Source organism: Aphelocoma coerulescens, chromosome 1A, assembly GCF_041296385.1.
Source record: "Aphelocoma coerulescens isolate FSJ_1873_10779 chromosome 1A, UR_Acoe_1.0, whole genome shotgun sequence".
In the NCBI taxonomy this organism is placed as follows: domain Eukaryota; kingdom Metazoa; phylum Chordata; class Aves; order Passeriformes; family Corvidae; genus Aphelocoma; species Aphelocoma coerulescens.
Genome location: NC_091014.1, coordinates 43,834,253 through 43,851,979, shown reverse-complemented (window position 1 = coordinate 43,851,979; position 17,727 = coordinate 43,834,253). Strand labels below are relative to the sequence as shown.

The 17,727-nt window shown below is 36.6% G+C and overlaps 1 protein-coding gene across 1 annotated transcript; it reads left to right on the top strand.

Moving 5' to 3' along the window:
- Positions 1-25: 25 nt before the first annotated feature.
- Positions 26-13,661, top strand: C1AH12orf50 (chromosome 1A C12orf50 homolog). Its single transcript, XM_069003909.1, has 13 exons — positions 26-83; positions 470-624; positions 2,098-2,221; positions 4,253-4,429; positions 5,668-5,745; positions 5,842-5,955; positions 7,225-7,344; positions 8,583-8,690; positions 9,981-10,088; positions 10,313-10,507; positions 11,948-12,037; positions 12,595-12,686; positions 13,288-13,661. Exons 2-13 carry the CDS (start codon positions 616-618, stop codon positions 13,348-13,350), a joined length of 1,278 nt encoding a protein of 425 aa, XP_068860010.1. The 5' UTR covers positions 26-83; positions 470-615; the 3' UTR covers positions 13,351-13,661.
- The last annotated feature ends 4,066 nt before the right edge of the window (positions 13,662-17,727 follow it).

Below are 17,727 nucleotides of genomic sequence, written 5' to 3'. Positions count from 1 at the left end.
CTCCAGCGCCGGCTTCTCATGGGGTCACAGGCTACTTTGGGTGCATCCACCTGCTCTGGCGTGGGGCCCTCCGCAGGCTGCAGGTGCATCTCTGCCCATCGGATCTTCGTGGGCTGCAGAGGCACAGCTGCCTCACCATGGCCTTCACCATGGGGTGCAGGAGACAGTCTCTGCCCCGGCGTCTGGAACACCTTCTCCTCCTCCTCCTCCTTCTTCCCTGACCTTGGTGTCCGAGGGTTCTTTCTCTCACACATATTCTCATTTCTCCCTCTGACTGTTGTTGCCCAGCAGGCTGTGGTATCCTTGTGCTATCAAAGATTTGTTTTTAAGACCACAGTTCCATCAGCAAGAAGTTTGATTTTACTTAAGCTTCACTAAATGAGTTTGTTCCATTTCACATGTAAAAAACACCAGAATGGGTGACTCTTTGAAACAATCTGATACTCTATGTTTTACTTGGATGCAATAGGGAGAAAGGAAGATGTTCAGCCTGCACAGGTTATGTAGCAGCATCCTGCTGATGTCCCAAGCTGGAGGAGCAGTTGGCAACTGTTAAAATGTAACATTCCATCCTGGCTAACAACTGCTCTCAGTTCAGTTCAACAGTTCAACCACATGGAGAAGGTACCACATGTTTCATTCAACAATTTGTTGTTTTAGCTACACTATCCACTGAGTTTTGTTTCATCTGAAGGTCTGGTATTTGGAAGAAAACTGCTTTCAGGATAAGATTATGATTTGCCTGACTGCTGATAGCTTTAATTCAAAGAAGTACTTACATTCCACCTGGTAAAAATCCAGGGATGGTTTTAGGGCTCTTGGTTACTCCATCCATTTTTAAGGGCTAGGGAGTTAGGTGTTAATGCCTGGGAGATGGGCTTTGTGTCTCAGGGGGTGGCCCAAGTGTACTGACTACAATCCAAAAGGTTTTGGAGATGCTGCTCCTAGACGTAGCTGTTAATGTCTGGAACTGAGAGAAATTTGCTTCCAAATATTCCAATATTTTCCAGTCTGGCCTTTTTTTCATTTAAGAAATTACTCAAAAACTTATTCAGAAATAACCCCCAGCCTGGCATTTACAGTTCTCAGGTGGGATGCCATTCACATCCAGGATATAAACCTGAGTTTACACATTCAGGGTAAAGCTCATGAGCACTTGCCTCTTTGGAATTACAAGTTTATCATATGTTTGAGGAAGATACCTCAAGTTTTAAGGAGAGGTGAATTGCATCATCAGAGATGATGCTAAAATCTGTGAACTCTGATAAGACAGAGATGAAGAACAATAATTTTATGCATGTCTAACAGAACTGACTCATGTTGTGAAGGTACTATATCTGCAATATTGTGCAGACTTTTTAGCTGGTGGCACATTGATCAATAGAGGAAGAGCAGCAGTATGAGTACATATATGAGTAAAGAAACAAAAATTAAACAAATCCGTGGAGACAATCTATTATTCCCATTAGGTTTTTGTTTGTCATCTTTAAAAACAGCTGACAGGTGGCGTGAGCAGTGTAATAGCAGCAGTCTCAACATCAAGTCCCAATTTTTTTTCAGTTTTTGTTGGGAATCTTTCTGGGTTTTCTTACAGTTTTCTGGTGTTTCTTACCCCATGTTTTCTCATAGATCCATGTCCTTTAATAGTAAGGCAATACTAGTGCAAGATTTGCACTTGTATAGCACATTTTATTGGAGATTGATCTGATTTTCCCATTGTACAGAAAAGGAAGCTCAGCCACATGTTGGTTAAATGACTTATGAGATTTTTTTTTTCCTTTCCTATCAGCTCATGAACGGTCTGCAGTAAACTAAGTAGACTGTCTTACCCCTATTCTAATCTAGAAACAATTTTACATCACCAAACACCATTGACCTTACTCGATAACTTTACAGCTGTCTAGAGCTTATGATAACTTCAAGATAATTTGAAATGCTTTAAACTATAAGAATGTGGTCCCACAAAGTCTTGGTCATATGTTTACAGCAGTGTGAACTGTCGTATATTCAATCCTATGTTCACACGGCATGTACTAATCCATTTATTCCATTTCAAATGTTGTATTTCCAACACTTGAAAACTGTTTTCTCCTGCAGCAAAACTACAGCAAGTTTTCCTGTTTCTGGGAGACAGAGCCCATAGGCTGTAGGAGGATAAGCTGTGACTTCTTTCACAGAAAACCCCGTAATATAAATGGACTTTATTTGCCACCTAGTAACAGTGAGTAAAAATATTTTCTCAACAATTTGTTCATTAGAGTAATGAAATAGACAAAAATGTCCTTCCAGTGCTTATGTAACATATAGTAAGGTCAGGAAATGCACCATGGTGAATTGATGAGGTATGATCTGCTATCCCAGTAAGTTCAAGGGCAAGAAAGGAATTTGAATAAGATTGCCACACAAATTGCTTTAGCTGTCATATTATGAAACGTCACACCTATTAGTGATATAAAAGATGAAGTCACATTTAGGCTGCTGAGATCCATAGAATAAAAATGTTGCTTAATTTGAATTTTTGATAGATTTAATCTCTCTAGTAGTTCCAATGGTTAGTATGCAGGTAATAATTTAAGAGAAATCAAAAGTAGTATGTGTGGTGGGAGGAGGAGGTTGGTAGGGACACCAGTATCTGTTGATAGAGCACAACATATATGGATGAGATGCCCCTTGGAGAGATAACATCAGATTACAGTGCTGTTTGTGCAGATATATTTCCAGTTCATTGTTTTGAATAAAAATTTCGGGCTTGAACATTGGTTGCATTTTACTGAAGTACAGTAATAGTGTGTAATTAGTTTGGAAAACCCCACCACTACAAGTTGGGTCTTTTTTCTCATCCATTTCTAAGAGGAGCTCTTGACTGCCAGGAATCCTGGTAGACGGTTGGAACCCAGAACAGGATAAGGGTCCAGGGCAAAGAACCAAGACAGATGTCAGAAGGAGGAGTGAAGAGAGCAAGTCATCATGAGACCTGGTGTTCCTGAAGTTGCCCCAGAAAAACGTAGCCTGTCATACCTGGGCATGTGGAGCCTAACTAAGCACACAGGATCAAGGCAGGACCTTGAGTGCTCCATACTGCCTTTGGCACAGCTCCCACGTACACAGCACAGGCACGCTTTTGGCTGTGGTGCAAGTCAGAGGCTGTACCCAAGAGACACTGTGGGCAAGGGTATCCTGTGTAAGAGCAATGTTACAACTAGAAAACAGACCAAACCCTTTCACTTTTTACTGCAATATGGACAAATTCAAAGTCTCTGTGCTCCACAATAGCATTGCAAATACTAAACCTGCCTTTTTGTTTCCTAATACTTAAAAATCTTGTTAAACTAATTTGGTTTATTCTACCTGGAGCTAAAAATAGCCTGTTCTGAACAGTGAAAAAGGCTCCATCATGTTAGAGTGTTGTATCTTACACATCTCTTGCATGAGATGCAATAAATCTGATCTGCAATCATGTTATGAGAAAGGGTTTAACATGATATACATGCTGCTCATAGGCAAGCAAGAGTTGCACAAGAATAAAAGCAACTGGAATAATAGAAAAATGCCCACACTTTCTTTTCGACTGGAAAATATATCAAACTTCAGTATTTTTAATATTGGTTATTAATTCACAGAATATTATGGTTGCAAATCAGTCAGCTTGAATAATACAGATAGACTCGCTATTTTTCATCATTTTTCTTTTCAGTCCATTGCATTTCCTGGCTCTTGGAATATGTTATCTCAGTATTAAAGCCATTTTGCTGAAAATATTATGTGTGGAGATAGATTCCTTAGGAAAATAATATATTTTCTGATTTGTTTTCTGATTAAGTGTATGTTATTTTCATGAACTTCATATTCTTTCACAAATCTACATTTTGTACCTAGTTAAAGCAGTTGAGATTTAGTTTGATATACAAAAAGTCTTCAAATTTAAAATGAGCGATCCTGTGCTTAGCATTGCTAAATTCTTTAAAATGGATGCTGTAGCAAGTGATACAGCATGTTTGCAGCTTTTTAAAATAGTGCAGCGATGAAAATGTTCCTCTTTTCAAATTTTGTATTCAGCAGTGCCCGTGTCCATTCAGAGGAGCTGGTACCTGTGTTTCTCATACTTTCTGGAGTTGGAAGGTGCTCTCTTGCCAACCTCTGCACAAGATAATGCCTAATCCTGATAGTGGTTTCAGAAGTATGCCTGCTGGTGTAAACCTGGATGTGATACTTTAGTTTCCTCCTAACAAAGTAAATCTAATGTTGTCTGCAGATGTCCCATTGAATCAGGATGTCCAAGGAGGCATTCTGCATCCAGCCCATCGTCAAGACTCACTCAGAAATCAAGAGAATGTTTTAGTGCCAATTCACCCTCCACTGATTATAAACCTCAGTGATGAAGAGGATGATGAAGAAGACGATGAAGAGGATGATGAAGAGGAAGACAACTGTAAACAGTTTTTTATTTTATAAGCAAGTTGAATGGGTTTGTCACCTCTTGCAATGTCAAACAAAACTGATTTGTTATAATAACCATTGCACTTTTAGAAAAGAATTGTTGACAAGTTTTTTGAAATAGTTTTCAGCTAATCTTTAAAATCTTGGAACTGGTAGTCACCAGATGTGAGCAAGGCAGTTATTTTCTAACTCCTGTAATTTAATTCAGATGGCCATCAAGAGCTCTTCAAAATTGTGGGATGAAATTACAAGTTTAGGAGGTACTTTTCTTCTGGGGAAACAAATTTTTGAACAAGGACTGTATGCACTTGTCAGTGAAGGTGAAGTCACAACTTTTTTACAAAAGATAGTTGTGTGACTTTAACTTAAGTAATTTTTTCAGCTGATTTACCAAACTCTGTAGGCAGTCATTTTTTAGAGAAAGTTATTCTTAAATCTAGTAAAGAGAATGATGCAAAACTCTCCATCGGTTGAATTGAATGTTTTTATATTTTAATATATATATATATATATATATATATATATATATATATATATATACACACACATATATGTTAATACAGTTAAACCATTGATTGTATCTCACTCAGAGGTAAGAGATTCATAGGGATGGAAAAAAATTACACACTCCTGGAGAGTGGAAAGGGAGAGAATGATCTACTTTTAGGCATGCACTCAACCAATTACTGTGCTGCCCCAAGCCACTTTTCACTTTCCCCCGCCCACCAGGTTGGCAGCCTGTTAGTGCTTCCTAACTTGGTTTCAGTCTGAGTATGCCACTTAAACAATAAAGAAAGTAGGGCTTTGCTAATCTTCATAGTCTTAACCAAGAGAGATCCAGAGCACTCACTTCACCAGCTCTGCCAGAAGATGTTACAGGATAGTAACTTTGGGGAGAGGTTTTGTGATGAGCGCTCCCTGGTAACATGTTGAATCTGATCTCCTCGTGGGTATAAATGACGGATTATTTTGAAATGAATATTGGAGGTGTTTTTGAATCCTTTTGAATCAACAAGCATTTGCTTCCTAAAATGTGTTTTAGCTGCAGTTCCATTGCACTTTAAAATACCTAATATTAAATAATCGTTTTCTGGTCCAGAAGCCCAGGTTGCAGTCAGAAACAAAAATAACCAATGACAGAAATGAAAGTCATTATCATATTTGATCATTAAGAATTATTGAAGGTCTTTGTATAGTTATCTTGTAATCTTTTACAAATATTTCCTACAGATGTTTCTACCTGGATGCCTAAGACTGTTATAGATATTGAAGAGGAAAGAGCAATAAGGGATATATGCTATAAATCTGGTAAATATGAAATTAGTCACTCTTTCCTTAAAAGCAGTGCTTCCAATACAGTAAACTCTAGGGTTGTTTTTTTTTTTCCTCCTGGGGCATGTGTAGGAGAGTATTATGGGATTCAGAACCCTTACAAACACCAATCAACAAAAACTGTGTCTTCACCATGGCAAGATGAATTATTACCCTTGGAAGGTACTGAACAAAACTTGCAGAAAGGCAAGTATTTTGATTTCTTTGGACTGTATTTACCACTTCTAAAATTGCTGTAACAGGGAGAACCTATTACATAGTTTGCACTTCCTCCGCACTTTTTAAATGTAGTGAAAATAAAATATTGCAAGAAAACATATTTGAATTTATCAGCATATTACAAAAACACTGCATTCTTTTTTGCCATATATGTAGTCACACTTGTGGTGACAACCTGCATCAAATGTGGACAGAAAAGCCGGAAATGGGCTATTAACAATGTGTACTTTCCTGACATACACAACATAGGTATTTAATATAATTTCATGATAAAGATTTATGTAGTCTAATTTTAACCATCCTAAGGTTAGGAATGTAGTTTAAATTTCTCATCTAGGCTCTCTAAGGTAAATGGAAAGAGACAGGAACTCCAATGATCCCCTATTTATTGAATCATCAGACAATGCCAAAGGGTGAGATGAGCCACTTTTCCAGAGGTGCTCATGATCTCTGCTGGCTGTCTTGGGTGTCTTGATGTCAAAATGTAGTGATACATCAGACTTTTCTATAACTAAATTTAGATTAACTAAATTTAAATACCTCCTCAAAAAGAGTTCCATTTTGTTTTGAATTCTGGACTAGCCAACACAAGGCCAAAGGAAGACAAATTTATAAATGTTTACCTCAGTTCTTATGATTCTTCATTCATTATTCTCTTCTAATTTCTAAATTTGAAATGTTTGTTATTAAAATAGTTTTGATAAACTATTTCTAACATATACATATATATATATTAATCTATAGATGAGGGAATCAGTGACAAACGTATGAACATACCTTTTAAGAAGTGTCTTTATTTATCATTAGATACATTAAGAGAAAAGGATAGATATGTTTCCCCAAAACAGTTTTTCAATTGAGTTCTCTGAGGCTTCAGGTACTATGATGATATGCATCCTGAAAATGCTTTAAATTCAGATAGGATTCATAAATATAATTCATGGATAGTGAGAAGCTTGTGAATAAGCAGGTAATTTATAGCTGGGTCTTTACTTTGAAGCTATTGTCTTCTTTAGTCTATGAATTATGATATTTTCTTACAGAGTATGAAAGTTAGACATCAGTTACTCTAGACAGGATCCAAATAACTAATAAAATAGAAAGAAGGTTATGAAATGAGAGGTTAAGAGAAATTGCACTAAACTAATTAATGGCTCATAGGGGTGGGAGGAAGAGAATGTCAGGGCCATTACCTGTGCTTACACACAGATAACATTCTTTCTTTTGCCTTTCCAGGTGATGGTAACACAATTCCTACAAGATTTACTAATACAAGAAAAGAAAAAGAGAGTACAGAAAGGAGACTAACGATAGAGAGTACTCCCAGAACAGATCATAAATCCTTTGACAATGGAGGTAATATACTGTAGCATCAGCTTCTCATTGCTGAACGTCATGTGGTAAATAAAATAACTGAATATGCATGCATTACACTTCACTATTTAGCTTTTGAGTTATTATATGTTATGTTTTAGACACTCTTTCTCTTGCTGAACCATTAATTATAGCAATCAAACTCATTGTTTATGATTATATATTATGCTTATTTTAGGATTGTACTGAAAAAAATCCTTTATGCAGATTACAGTTGATTTTGGGAAAGAAAGGGATTTGTGGAGTTATGAAAAAGCAAGTGTAGAGATGCAGACAAGTTGGTTAGAGCCTGGTGCTAGCAATGCCGAGGTCATGGGTTTGATCCCTGTATGGACCATTCATTTTAGAGCTGGACTTGATGATCCTTGTGAGTCCCTTCCAACTCAGAGTATTCTGTGACTGTGATTCTGTGACTGTCTGAAGTTAAAATGCTTTCAAAACCTGTTACTTTTGTGAGACTATCCATAGTTAAGACAAATAAGCTTTTTATTTTTCAGTTATCCTATAGAAAAATAACAACACTGCAATCCTGCAGCTTGTGGAACAGGATCTGATCCCTCTGCATAAACTTGCTTGACCTTAATGAAGACACAGTGTTTTGACCAATTGAGTTCAGTATTGAATCATGTCATTAAAGCTGAAGAATGCTCCATTCTCCTTGAATTTACTTAATACTTAGTTGTATTCAATCCTTTTTTCTTCATAAATATTTATGAATTATAAAAATAGTATTAATTGTAGTATTCTTTTTTCCCCCTTAGTTTGTCAATGCAAAATAGTGCATTACCATGCAAGGGCTGCTTGCTCTAGCTTGGAGCAAACTGATGTGGGTCTTCTAGCTCCAGAACTGTATTGCACAGTGGAAATGTATCTTACATTCTACATCTTTTCCTGTGACCTTTATGTACAAAAGTATCTTTCTTTTTAGATATTCTTTATGTCTGTATAAACAGTTACCACAATTCAATAATTAAGTCACTGTTCACAATAGTATGTATTCAAAGCTTTTAACAGACTATTTAACAACTCTGTTTAACAGACTATTTTCTCTAATTTTTGTGGGCCTTGTGGAGTCAGCTATTTGGTTTCATTGTCTTCATTGTATTTTTTCACCCACTTCAGCTAAAAAGATGTCATATAGAAAGCAGGCTGTTTGCATTGCTCACCCTTCTCAGGGTGCTCTTGAGTATAGATAACTTTGTGAGACTCCTTTCCTACAGGAGGTGGTGGTTCTGTGATGCAGAGGAACATATTTGTTGATGGGAACAGATTTGAGGCACAACCTTGGGAAAAAGAACCGATTACATCAAAGTATGCCAATGTGAAAGGTACTTCATTACTATTTGTTTCCAAATTTTTAGATTAGATTACTTTTGTTCCTCTGCAAGTGCGGTGAACATTATGTATTTTGTTTAAAACCAATCTGAAGTGAAATTTCCATTCACAGCGTGATTTCTTTCACTGCAAGATGACAGCAGTTGTTATATGTTGTGATTTAATTCTGCTTCTTTCTGCCAGTTTACATCCTCTGATAGATTCAATGTGGGCTTTAGTAACTCCCTGAGTTACTAAAGTCTTTGATGCCCACATGTCAGATCATGTTGAGTGCTGTGCACTTTCCACTTCCGCCAAGTAAAACAGATTTGATTGTAGGTGGTATCTCACAGAACATAGGACTTAATAAAACCAGTAAAAAACAGTTAAGGAAAGAACATAACACTTGGGATGAAGTGTGTTTATTAAAAACTAGTCACATACAGCAAATTAAAATACCTACACTGAAGTACCTTGATGATAAGTTTCATCCTTTTCACAAGAGAATTCTAGAATATATTTGTCAATGTAGAAAATATTATTATAAGTAGATTGTTATCCAGTTATTTCTTTGCAGTTTTAGAGTAAAAAGGAAAGAAAGGACAGTTTTTTGTCTTTACCCCATAAACTGAAGCAGAAGTAGAGAATTTCTGCCACACTTTGGCTGGAAATGAGAGGAGCCAAAAATGCTTATTTACGTTAGCAGGAGAAAAGGAAAAACGAAGCCACATCTTCCTGAAGATAGCAGGGGCCAGTAGAAGAGCACCGTGGTTACTTTACAATGCTTTACAATGCAACTTTCCCTGTGAAGTTCTGTTTGTAGTTTGAAGGGGTTTACCTATGCAACCAGTGCTGTTGCAAATTTATCTTCATCATTTGTAGTATTTTGTTATGCTCATGCACTGCCCATGTCCAGGATGTATCCAGATGCTGCAGGCAGAAGTCATTCACAGTTCAGCCAGGCATCCTTTAGAGTGCATAGATTGGTCTCCATGGGCTCAACCATGGGTGTTCCTGAGGTCGACACCTATGAAGTATAGAGACAGGATGATCTGATTTTTGCATTTAGAGTTAATTTTTTAGTTGGCTTTCAAGATTTCTTCTGCTGGAGGAAATACAGACATTTTTTCTTTCCTTCTGAGGAATGACGCTTTTGGAATAATTAACATGTGAAACCATGTTGCACCCAAAGGGGCCTATATATAAAGTAGGAGATTATGTTTTCAAAACACCACAGCATTTTTGGATATGAACATTTTTTGTGCTTTCAAAAAAAGTGAATATGTATTATTTTAAACCCTCAGAAACGAACCACATTGAACTGGTAAAGAGCCACCACTGTAAGGAAGTAAAGAAAAAGAAAAGGATTTCTGAGGAACGAAGAAATTCAGCTAATGCACTAACCGGCAAAGGTATTTTCAAAAAAACCTTACTCATTTCTATTTACTAAACTGTGAGATGATTTAGCACTATCTAGTAAATTTCTGTTCTTAGTGTCAAATACGGACAGCCCATATGTGGATTGGACTATTTACAAAGAACATTTTTAAAACCTTGTTGTCCATCATCCAGTTGCCTGCACTATGTGAAATTTTGAATAATAGCACAACCTTTTTGGTTGTATTTTCACTTTTAGGAATGTACACTTTGGACCCCAAAGTAAAACCAAGTTACCAACAAAAGGTAAATAAGGACGATGAGACTGCTTCTTCCAGTCCGTATGGGAGAGAAACTGGAAGATATGCTCATTTGAATTCTCCAGAACCTCGACGATCGGCATATGTAGTCTACCGGACTGTTGCTCAAAAACCGAAATTCAATGGCTCTACTGGTGGGTTCCTACTTACACAGAATTCTTAAAATGCCTGTCTATATTGTGCTGGATTCAACTGGCTCCCTGCAGGTGAATAATAAGTTATCTATGCCTAAATACAGGCATGAGTAAATTTGACCAAGCATAGTTTTCACAATTAGATTTCAGCTGTATCCATAGACAGAAACGTAAAATTTTATAAAGCTTTACAATTTTTCAGACAGAATATTCATGAACAATAGTTGAGCCATCTTTACTGCAGGAATTCATGGTTGCAATGAAGTGCTGATGTGCACAAATATAGTGATCCCCATTTTTTACAGCATGTCTTATGTGACTTATTATTTTCAAATATTTAATAAACCTTGAAAACTCCACCTTTAAGCTCTTATTTCATTCTAACTACTTATAGTAAAAATATTTTTTGCAGTAGAATTTCAGTTGTGTTTCAGGAAATGTTTCTTGTTCAACCTGATTTTTCTTAGTAGGTTATGAAAGAATGACCTTGCTTTGCAGGATATATTTCCATAATTGGGATTTCACTGGAGTTTTTGTTGTTAGGGATTTGTATTTATTTTTGTTATTTAGGATTGTTTTTTGTCTTGAATAAACAAGGGTTTGGGTCTTATTCACACTTCTGTTATCAATTTAAATGCAGTGTAAATCTTTGTGTTTAACATTAGTATTATTTTTTTCAAATTAATTATGTTGGACAGAGGACTGAATCTATTCTTTCTGCTGTTCATAAAGGATGACACTTTCCTTCATCTTACTCTACTGTCTTCTTGATGGTACATGCTATGTCATTAATTTGACAAGAAACCTACAGGTGGGATTCTGAGTCTTGCATCTTTCTGACAATCTGCTTCAGATTTATTACGTCTTTCGCTTTATTTTTATCTTGCTAATATATATAGCCTCACCCAATCTAGTACCTCATTTGGAGTTTATTTGAATTTTCACTTTTGTGTCCATGGTTTCTCTGTATAATTGTTTTTTTTTCATTTGTCACTTTGTCAACAGATTTAGTGGTAAATAATTTAAATAATCAGAAGTGTTAAGAAAGTGATTTTTATCTTGCCAGTTTCAGTCATCTCTCTTAAGATGGGTTGATCCTGCATTTTGAGGCCCCTACCTGTCTTAGTTTCTAATAACAGGGACCTATTCCAGGCATAGTAATGCCTACTTTAAAGTGAATAAAGTTAAATGAAACAAATTCCAACGTCAGTGCTTTGTCATGAGGACAAAGAGTTGTGTCTTTTTTCTTTTTCCTTTGAACTTTTGCTTTCATTAAATGTGAACAAGCTGGTATAGAGATTATAGAGAGAACATTCTTTATGGAAGAATACATTTTATTAAATTTCCAGGTTAAAAAGGATAGGTCATTTTTGAAAAAAAGGGAATCAGCATTTTTGTTGTAAGAACAATCATTAACATTTTTGCTGCCTTTCTTTCCAGCAGTACCTGAGTCTTATGGTCAGAAAGGTTCCAAACAAAAGAATAAGCCTGACACCAATAGGAGATTTTGGACACCAACAGAAAACTATGGTAATATTTACACATTGTGTATAAGCTGAAAATTTTAGGATTATTATGAAATTAATTATCTGAATTAATTGCATTAAGATGGAATTAAAAGAAAAATATTAATACTATTAATTTTTAATCAAACTTTTTAGAAAATGGTTTGTGATGAAGCAGCATATTCTGAGGCACAATCAACTGTCTAGCACAAAAATATGATATAGCCTTGTATACAGGGCTTTCACAAGCCGGGATAAAACAGAAGCTATTGATGCCTTTGGGAAGGTCTTCAGCCCAGGAGCATTCCCTTTGTTAAAAACAAGGATGTCCATAGCAGAATCTCCTTGTTCGGAAGACCCCACGACCCTCACAGAAATGCTGCAGTATTACAAATTTTCTCTAAAGTTCTAGAGAGAGTCTGCCTGTAATACTAGCTTGTGTTTCAGAGGTGATGTCTAACTCATCTGATGCATTCATTGAAACTTCAGCCAATGTAATATTTAATTCACATATCAGACTAAGAGAGTGTTTCCTGAAATTGTGGCTAAAATTAAGAAACAATGTGTATGTTTTTCCTACAGGCAAATATACTTCAGGATCTTCTAATTCACCAACTTGGAGGAAAAGAAATCCACAAGCAAAATCGTTTTCTAAATTTAAAACAACCACTCAGGTAACTGATAGAAATGGTTACAATTCAGCCTTTTTAGGAGATTTGGCATGTCTCTGCCCACCTAGAAAATGTAAAAGTGCTTGTAAAACTTTCTCAGTCAAAACCTGCAAGATTCTGATGAATGCTGAGTAGCTGAAAGAGCAGTTATTAGTTTTGTTTGCAGACATGTACCTTTGCCTGCATAACTAACCTGTGACTTCTAATTTTTTTACAATAATACTTATATGAAAACAATATGTGTACCTGCCTTTAAAGTAAGGTGCTACATAAGGCAGGTTTTGGTTTCTAGCACCAGACAATCACAGTAGAGATCATATGAGTCTGATCTATTTGTTTCTCTGCTGTATTGTTCATGAAGCTTCAGAAAAGGCTGGACAATAACCAGCTGAGGTCTGAATTCATGAAAGGACTCAGGCTACAAAACATTTGCAAGATACCCTAAAGACCGTTCATGCATTTTACAGCTGTCTTGAAAGCTGAGATTAGAACCTCTATCTCATGTTTCATGTTGAAATTTTACTTCTTAAAATGTTTCTGAAAGTTCATGTAGTTTTACCCTAAGAAATTATGCACAGAATTTTGTGTGTATCTATTTTGACAGCAGAGTAAAGAAGATATGGAAGTGAATAGAAAAGGAGAAAAAGAAACATCTAAAGGGAAATAAGAAAATTATCCACTGGAATATCCAAAGACAAAGAAACTGCACATTCCAAAAAGAAGGTGTGGGAAGACATACACTACGGTGTTTCAAAACTGGTTAAAACTTCTTAAAAGTATGCTCTGCATGGTCACATATAAAGATCTATATTCACTAAGTTTAATCTACTATAAAAATTTGGCAGTTGAAGTTATTTTTACAGACTATGGCTCTACACCACAAGACTGATAGTAATAGTCCATAGAGAAAAAAATCCCTAAGTAGAGTCTTCCCCTATTTTATTTGACAGATGTTTTAAGGCATAATTCCTAATTCGAATAAATACTATTAGTTATACTTAGCAGTTTCAGAGGACTTTTAATTTAAACAGCAATAGTGTAATGCATTCTAGAATGTAGTTTTCTGGTACAAAAGCCAGACTCCTAGATGGTTTAGCTTTTTTGCCAGATGTTTGGGGACTCAGTCTGAATTTGATCTTGAGATTTTGCAATTTTAGCAGAGCAGCAGAACTGTGTTATGAACTAAATGAACTTCACAAGGAAACTCTCACAATTAGCTGAGATATGTATTTACATGCATTTTAAACTAAAATATGAAGAGTTGTATAATGACTGAGAGGAAGACTGATAAGAAGGATACTTCAATATTACATTCTGGGGAAAAAACCTCATACTGAAGTGTTACATATACATGACTTCATATCTTTGTCTCAGATTTTTTTTCAGTTGTTTTGCATTTACCTGACCTTTGGTCATTCTTACAACATAATCAGCTTTTGAAGAGAGCCATTCAAACTTATTTCTGTAACACTAGGATCCAATAATTATCTTGGTGACACCTGTAACTGTGAGCATTTTTCCACCTTGAAGCCTTTTTTTCTGTGACTGCTTATAACATGAGGCTGGATCAGGTACATTCCAGGATACTTCTACCTGAAATTATTCTATTATTCTATGAGAAACATAGTCATACATTTCTCTGCCCTACTTTGTTGACATGATCTCAATAGTGCTGTAATTTTTATTTTATTTTGAAATTTAATTTTTAATCATTCAAGTTAGAAAATGATGTACTGATTATAGATGTATGCAGTTATGCATCACTTTTCTTAACCAAGAGAAGAATAGAGAAACCTAGAGGATCTAGTTTAGCTAAGTGAAAATGTACAAAACTAGAAGCATCATTTTAAAATCAAAGACTAGCTGTGTTGGAAATATTCCCCCAGCTCTAATTAGACATTGGTGTTTCAAATTCTAGCACATGATGCCTTGCAGCAATATTGCACATGTTGTCTGCCTGAAGCAATTTAAAATCTCAGTTCAGAAGGCTGTTGTATCAAGTTATTTTTAAATATCTTGATAAAGGCTTTTAATTCACTTTTTTTTTTCCCATAAAAGAAATATAAATTTTACATATGCTATTTGTCCAATGTCTCCACAATTTAGAGTATTAAATTTGATAAGACCATAAATGGGCATGGGCAAATGTTGTTACTCTGGTCTGATTCTAGCATTCCGTTAAAAAGGATTTCAATATTTAATTTGTGCAAGTGGTTAGTATTATTACTATAAGGATGTATAAGTGCAGGCTGTTCTGTGCTGTATGTGCTGCCTGCTAGTTTGTGCCACACAGATCCCTTACCACAGGAGAAAACCAGCCAGCTCCTTGGAATAGTGGCAGCTCCTGCTTGGTACGGGTGATTACATTCCCTGCCTGGCCCCACCTTTATTTACAGTGCAGCAAGTTCTCAGGTGGACATCCTTTCTGTTTGACAGTAGAAATGAGGAATATAGTTGGCTTCTTTGGTAAAATCCTGCAAGAGTTCCAGTGACCAAAATGGGGTAGCGTTCCCGTGGATGGAATCTGCAGGGTGTGCTGGGCTGTGGTCAAAGGCCCATTCAGCTTGGGGCTCCCAGCATCTGAAGGGTCGTATGATTATCATACTATCTTCCTTTTCCTTTTACTGTGGTCTCAAAAAATCAGTCTTAAGAGGTCCTTTATAGAATCTGAGCACTTTTTGACAGGGATCATGAAGAACAAGGCACCTCCTGATGCAATTCAACCTACCTCCCCACCCTGAAGAAGCAACCCAACAAACCAAAGCCAAAAGAAAATAATTTTCTAGCATCTTAAGATGAGAATATCCCAGCAGATCATTGGGCTAAGTGTCAGGCTCAGCTCAAGGGAAAGACAAGGAAACGCAGGAGGAAAAGGACGTGGCCATGAGAGTAATACTGGGCTGATCCTCAAATGTTGTGGAATCACAGCTTCAGTACATTATCTCTTTTCCCTGGAGCTTCTTGTAGAGAAATTACAAATACTGTTCTTTTAGTCATCACTTACTCAACCCAGGAATTCACAGATACCAAAAACATACCTCAGCATTGCACATTAATATATGGCTCAACTAGATATTTACAGTTCTTGTAAGGTGTTGACTGCTCTTGACAGAAATCAGAGGAACATAAAGGGATCAAGTGCTTTATGTGATCAAATCCTTAATTAAGATTTCTGTTTCACAGCTTCAGACACTAAGATTCTTAAAAGAATAAAAATACCTGTTTGCTTTCCAGATCACAGATAATTTCCCTGTCACACTTTTTTATCTTGCCTGGTTGTGTCTCTCATTAAAGCCCCAGAGAGGGACCCAAGGAAACTGAGAATATGCAGCCTTCATGCAGTAAGGCCCTGAAGATTGATTGCATTTCTGTACTTTCACATAATCACTGCATGACAGACCCCCCCACTGATTTACACTTACAGTAGTTGAAAATAAGCCCTGAGATGATGAGCTAAAGATAAGAGGCAGAGGGCCACTGAAGCAGAGTTGAACTTGCCCTGGAATTAAGTATGCATGGCCATAATCTGCTGCTGATTTGGAAGGCCCGGGGGAAATAAGTGATGTGTTGCTTTCACCCTATACATGTTAAAATATGCTAATGTTTTTCCAGATGGTACTTCTAAAAGCACATCAGACATCTAATCTAGGTGAATCATATTCCTTAGTAAACAATAACAGTGCTACCACCTGTATTTTGACAAAAGTTTGCAAAGCTTCCAGTCTGAGCTCCTGCATTCTTTAACAAACTTATATGGCTAAATTAAAACCATTAACTCCTAGCATCTCAGAAGAACTGATATTTTAAATAATCTGTTTATTAATTAAGGTAGGAAATTCCATCTCAAGTTAGCACCTGAACAAGAAAAACATTGGTTGTTGTAAAATAAAAATGGAGCAGAATGTCCCTGGGTATTGTAGACATTGTTTAAAAAAATAAAGATTTTGACAATTTTCCCCTAATAAAGATATTTTTTTCTGATAAAAGCTTCCTTGTGCAGCAATACATTTTGTAAATGTATAAATTTATTTAAGAAGCCCGAAACCGAGGCTGTCAGTTATTTAACTGTCTGTTGCCACCAGGGGGCGGTGCAGGCCCAGGAATGGGTTTGAACACCGCCCAGCAGGACCCTTCCCTCGCGCGCGCTTCATTCCCGCTCTCCGGAGCGAAAGCCTCTCCGCGGTGCTCCGCAAAGGCTTTGCATTCAGGCAAAAGGCCACAATAGTCTTGTTATGGCCAGCTCGGGGGAGAAGTACAATGACCTATACTCAAAATTTCTAAATAGCAATTTTTTTTTTTTTCTCATAAAGCAGTGTGGTGATATAACCCTACTTCTCTCTCATTCTACACGCTTTCCAGAAGGCATTTTCTATTGTCTCCTGTTCTGGACACTTCTCACCACAACTTCTTATCAGGGAAACTGAGAAGTCTTTGAAAAGAGATGTTCCCAGACTGAGAGTCTCCTTTAATCTTTCCAGTCTGGAAACATTTTTAGATGTTTTTAAATGTCTTTGCTTTTAATATTCTGGGGTTTTTTACAGGTGGAAATAATGATAGAAAAATGCTAATGTGGTATGTAATGTACCTGAGAGTACAACTACTATGCTTAAAATCCTACTCCTTCTTTCCTTTTTTTTTTCCCTAAGGAAAAGGCTATTGGTAAGACTAAATATTAAATTGACAGGGCCATCTGAGAAGGTAAGGTGAGCATCCAAGACTCCTTAATTGGTTTAAGAACATAAACAAAAAGACACATTTGGGGGTTTTCTGGCACATTTTGCTTGCCCTGGGTAAAAGTAGTGTCTTCAAAGATTGGTATCCTTGTTGTTGCTGTTCATCCATGATCGTAGAATCACGAAGGTTGTAAAAGACCACCAAGATCACTGAGTCCAAGGTTTATTAATGAATTTCCGATCTAAGGATAGAATGTGCTTTTTATGTCTTCACAACTCATTCTGCCCCCCAGGATGATCTTCAGGGCAGCTTTTGAAGATTATAGTGTCTCACTCTGCACCAAGCACATTACCTAACATGACCCACAGTA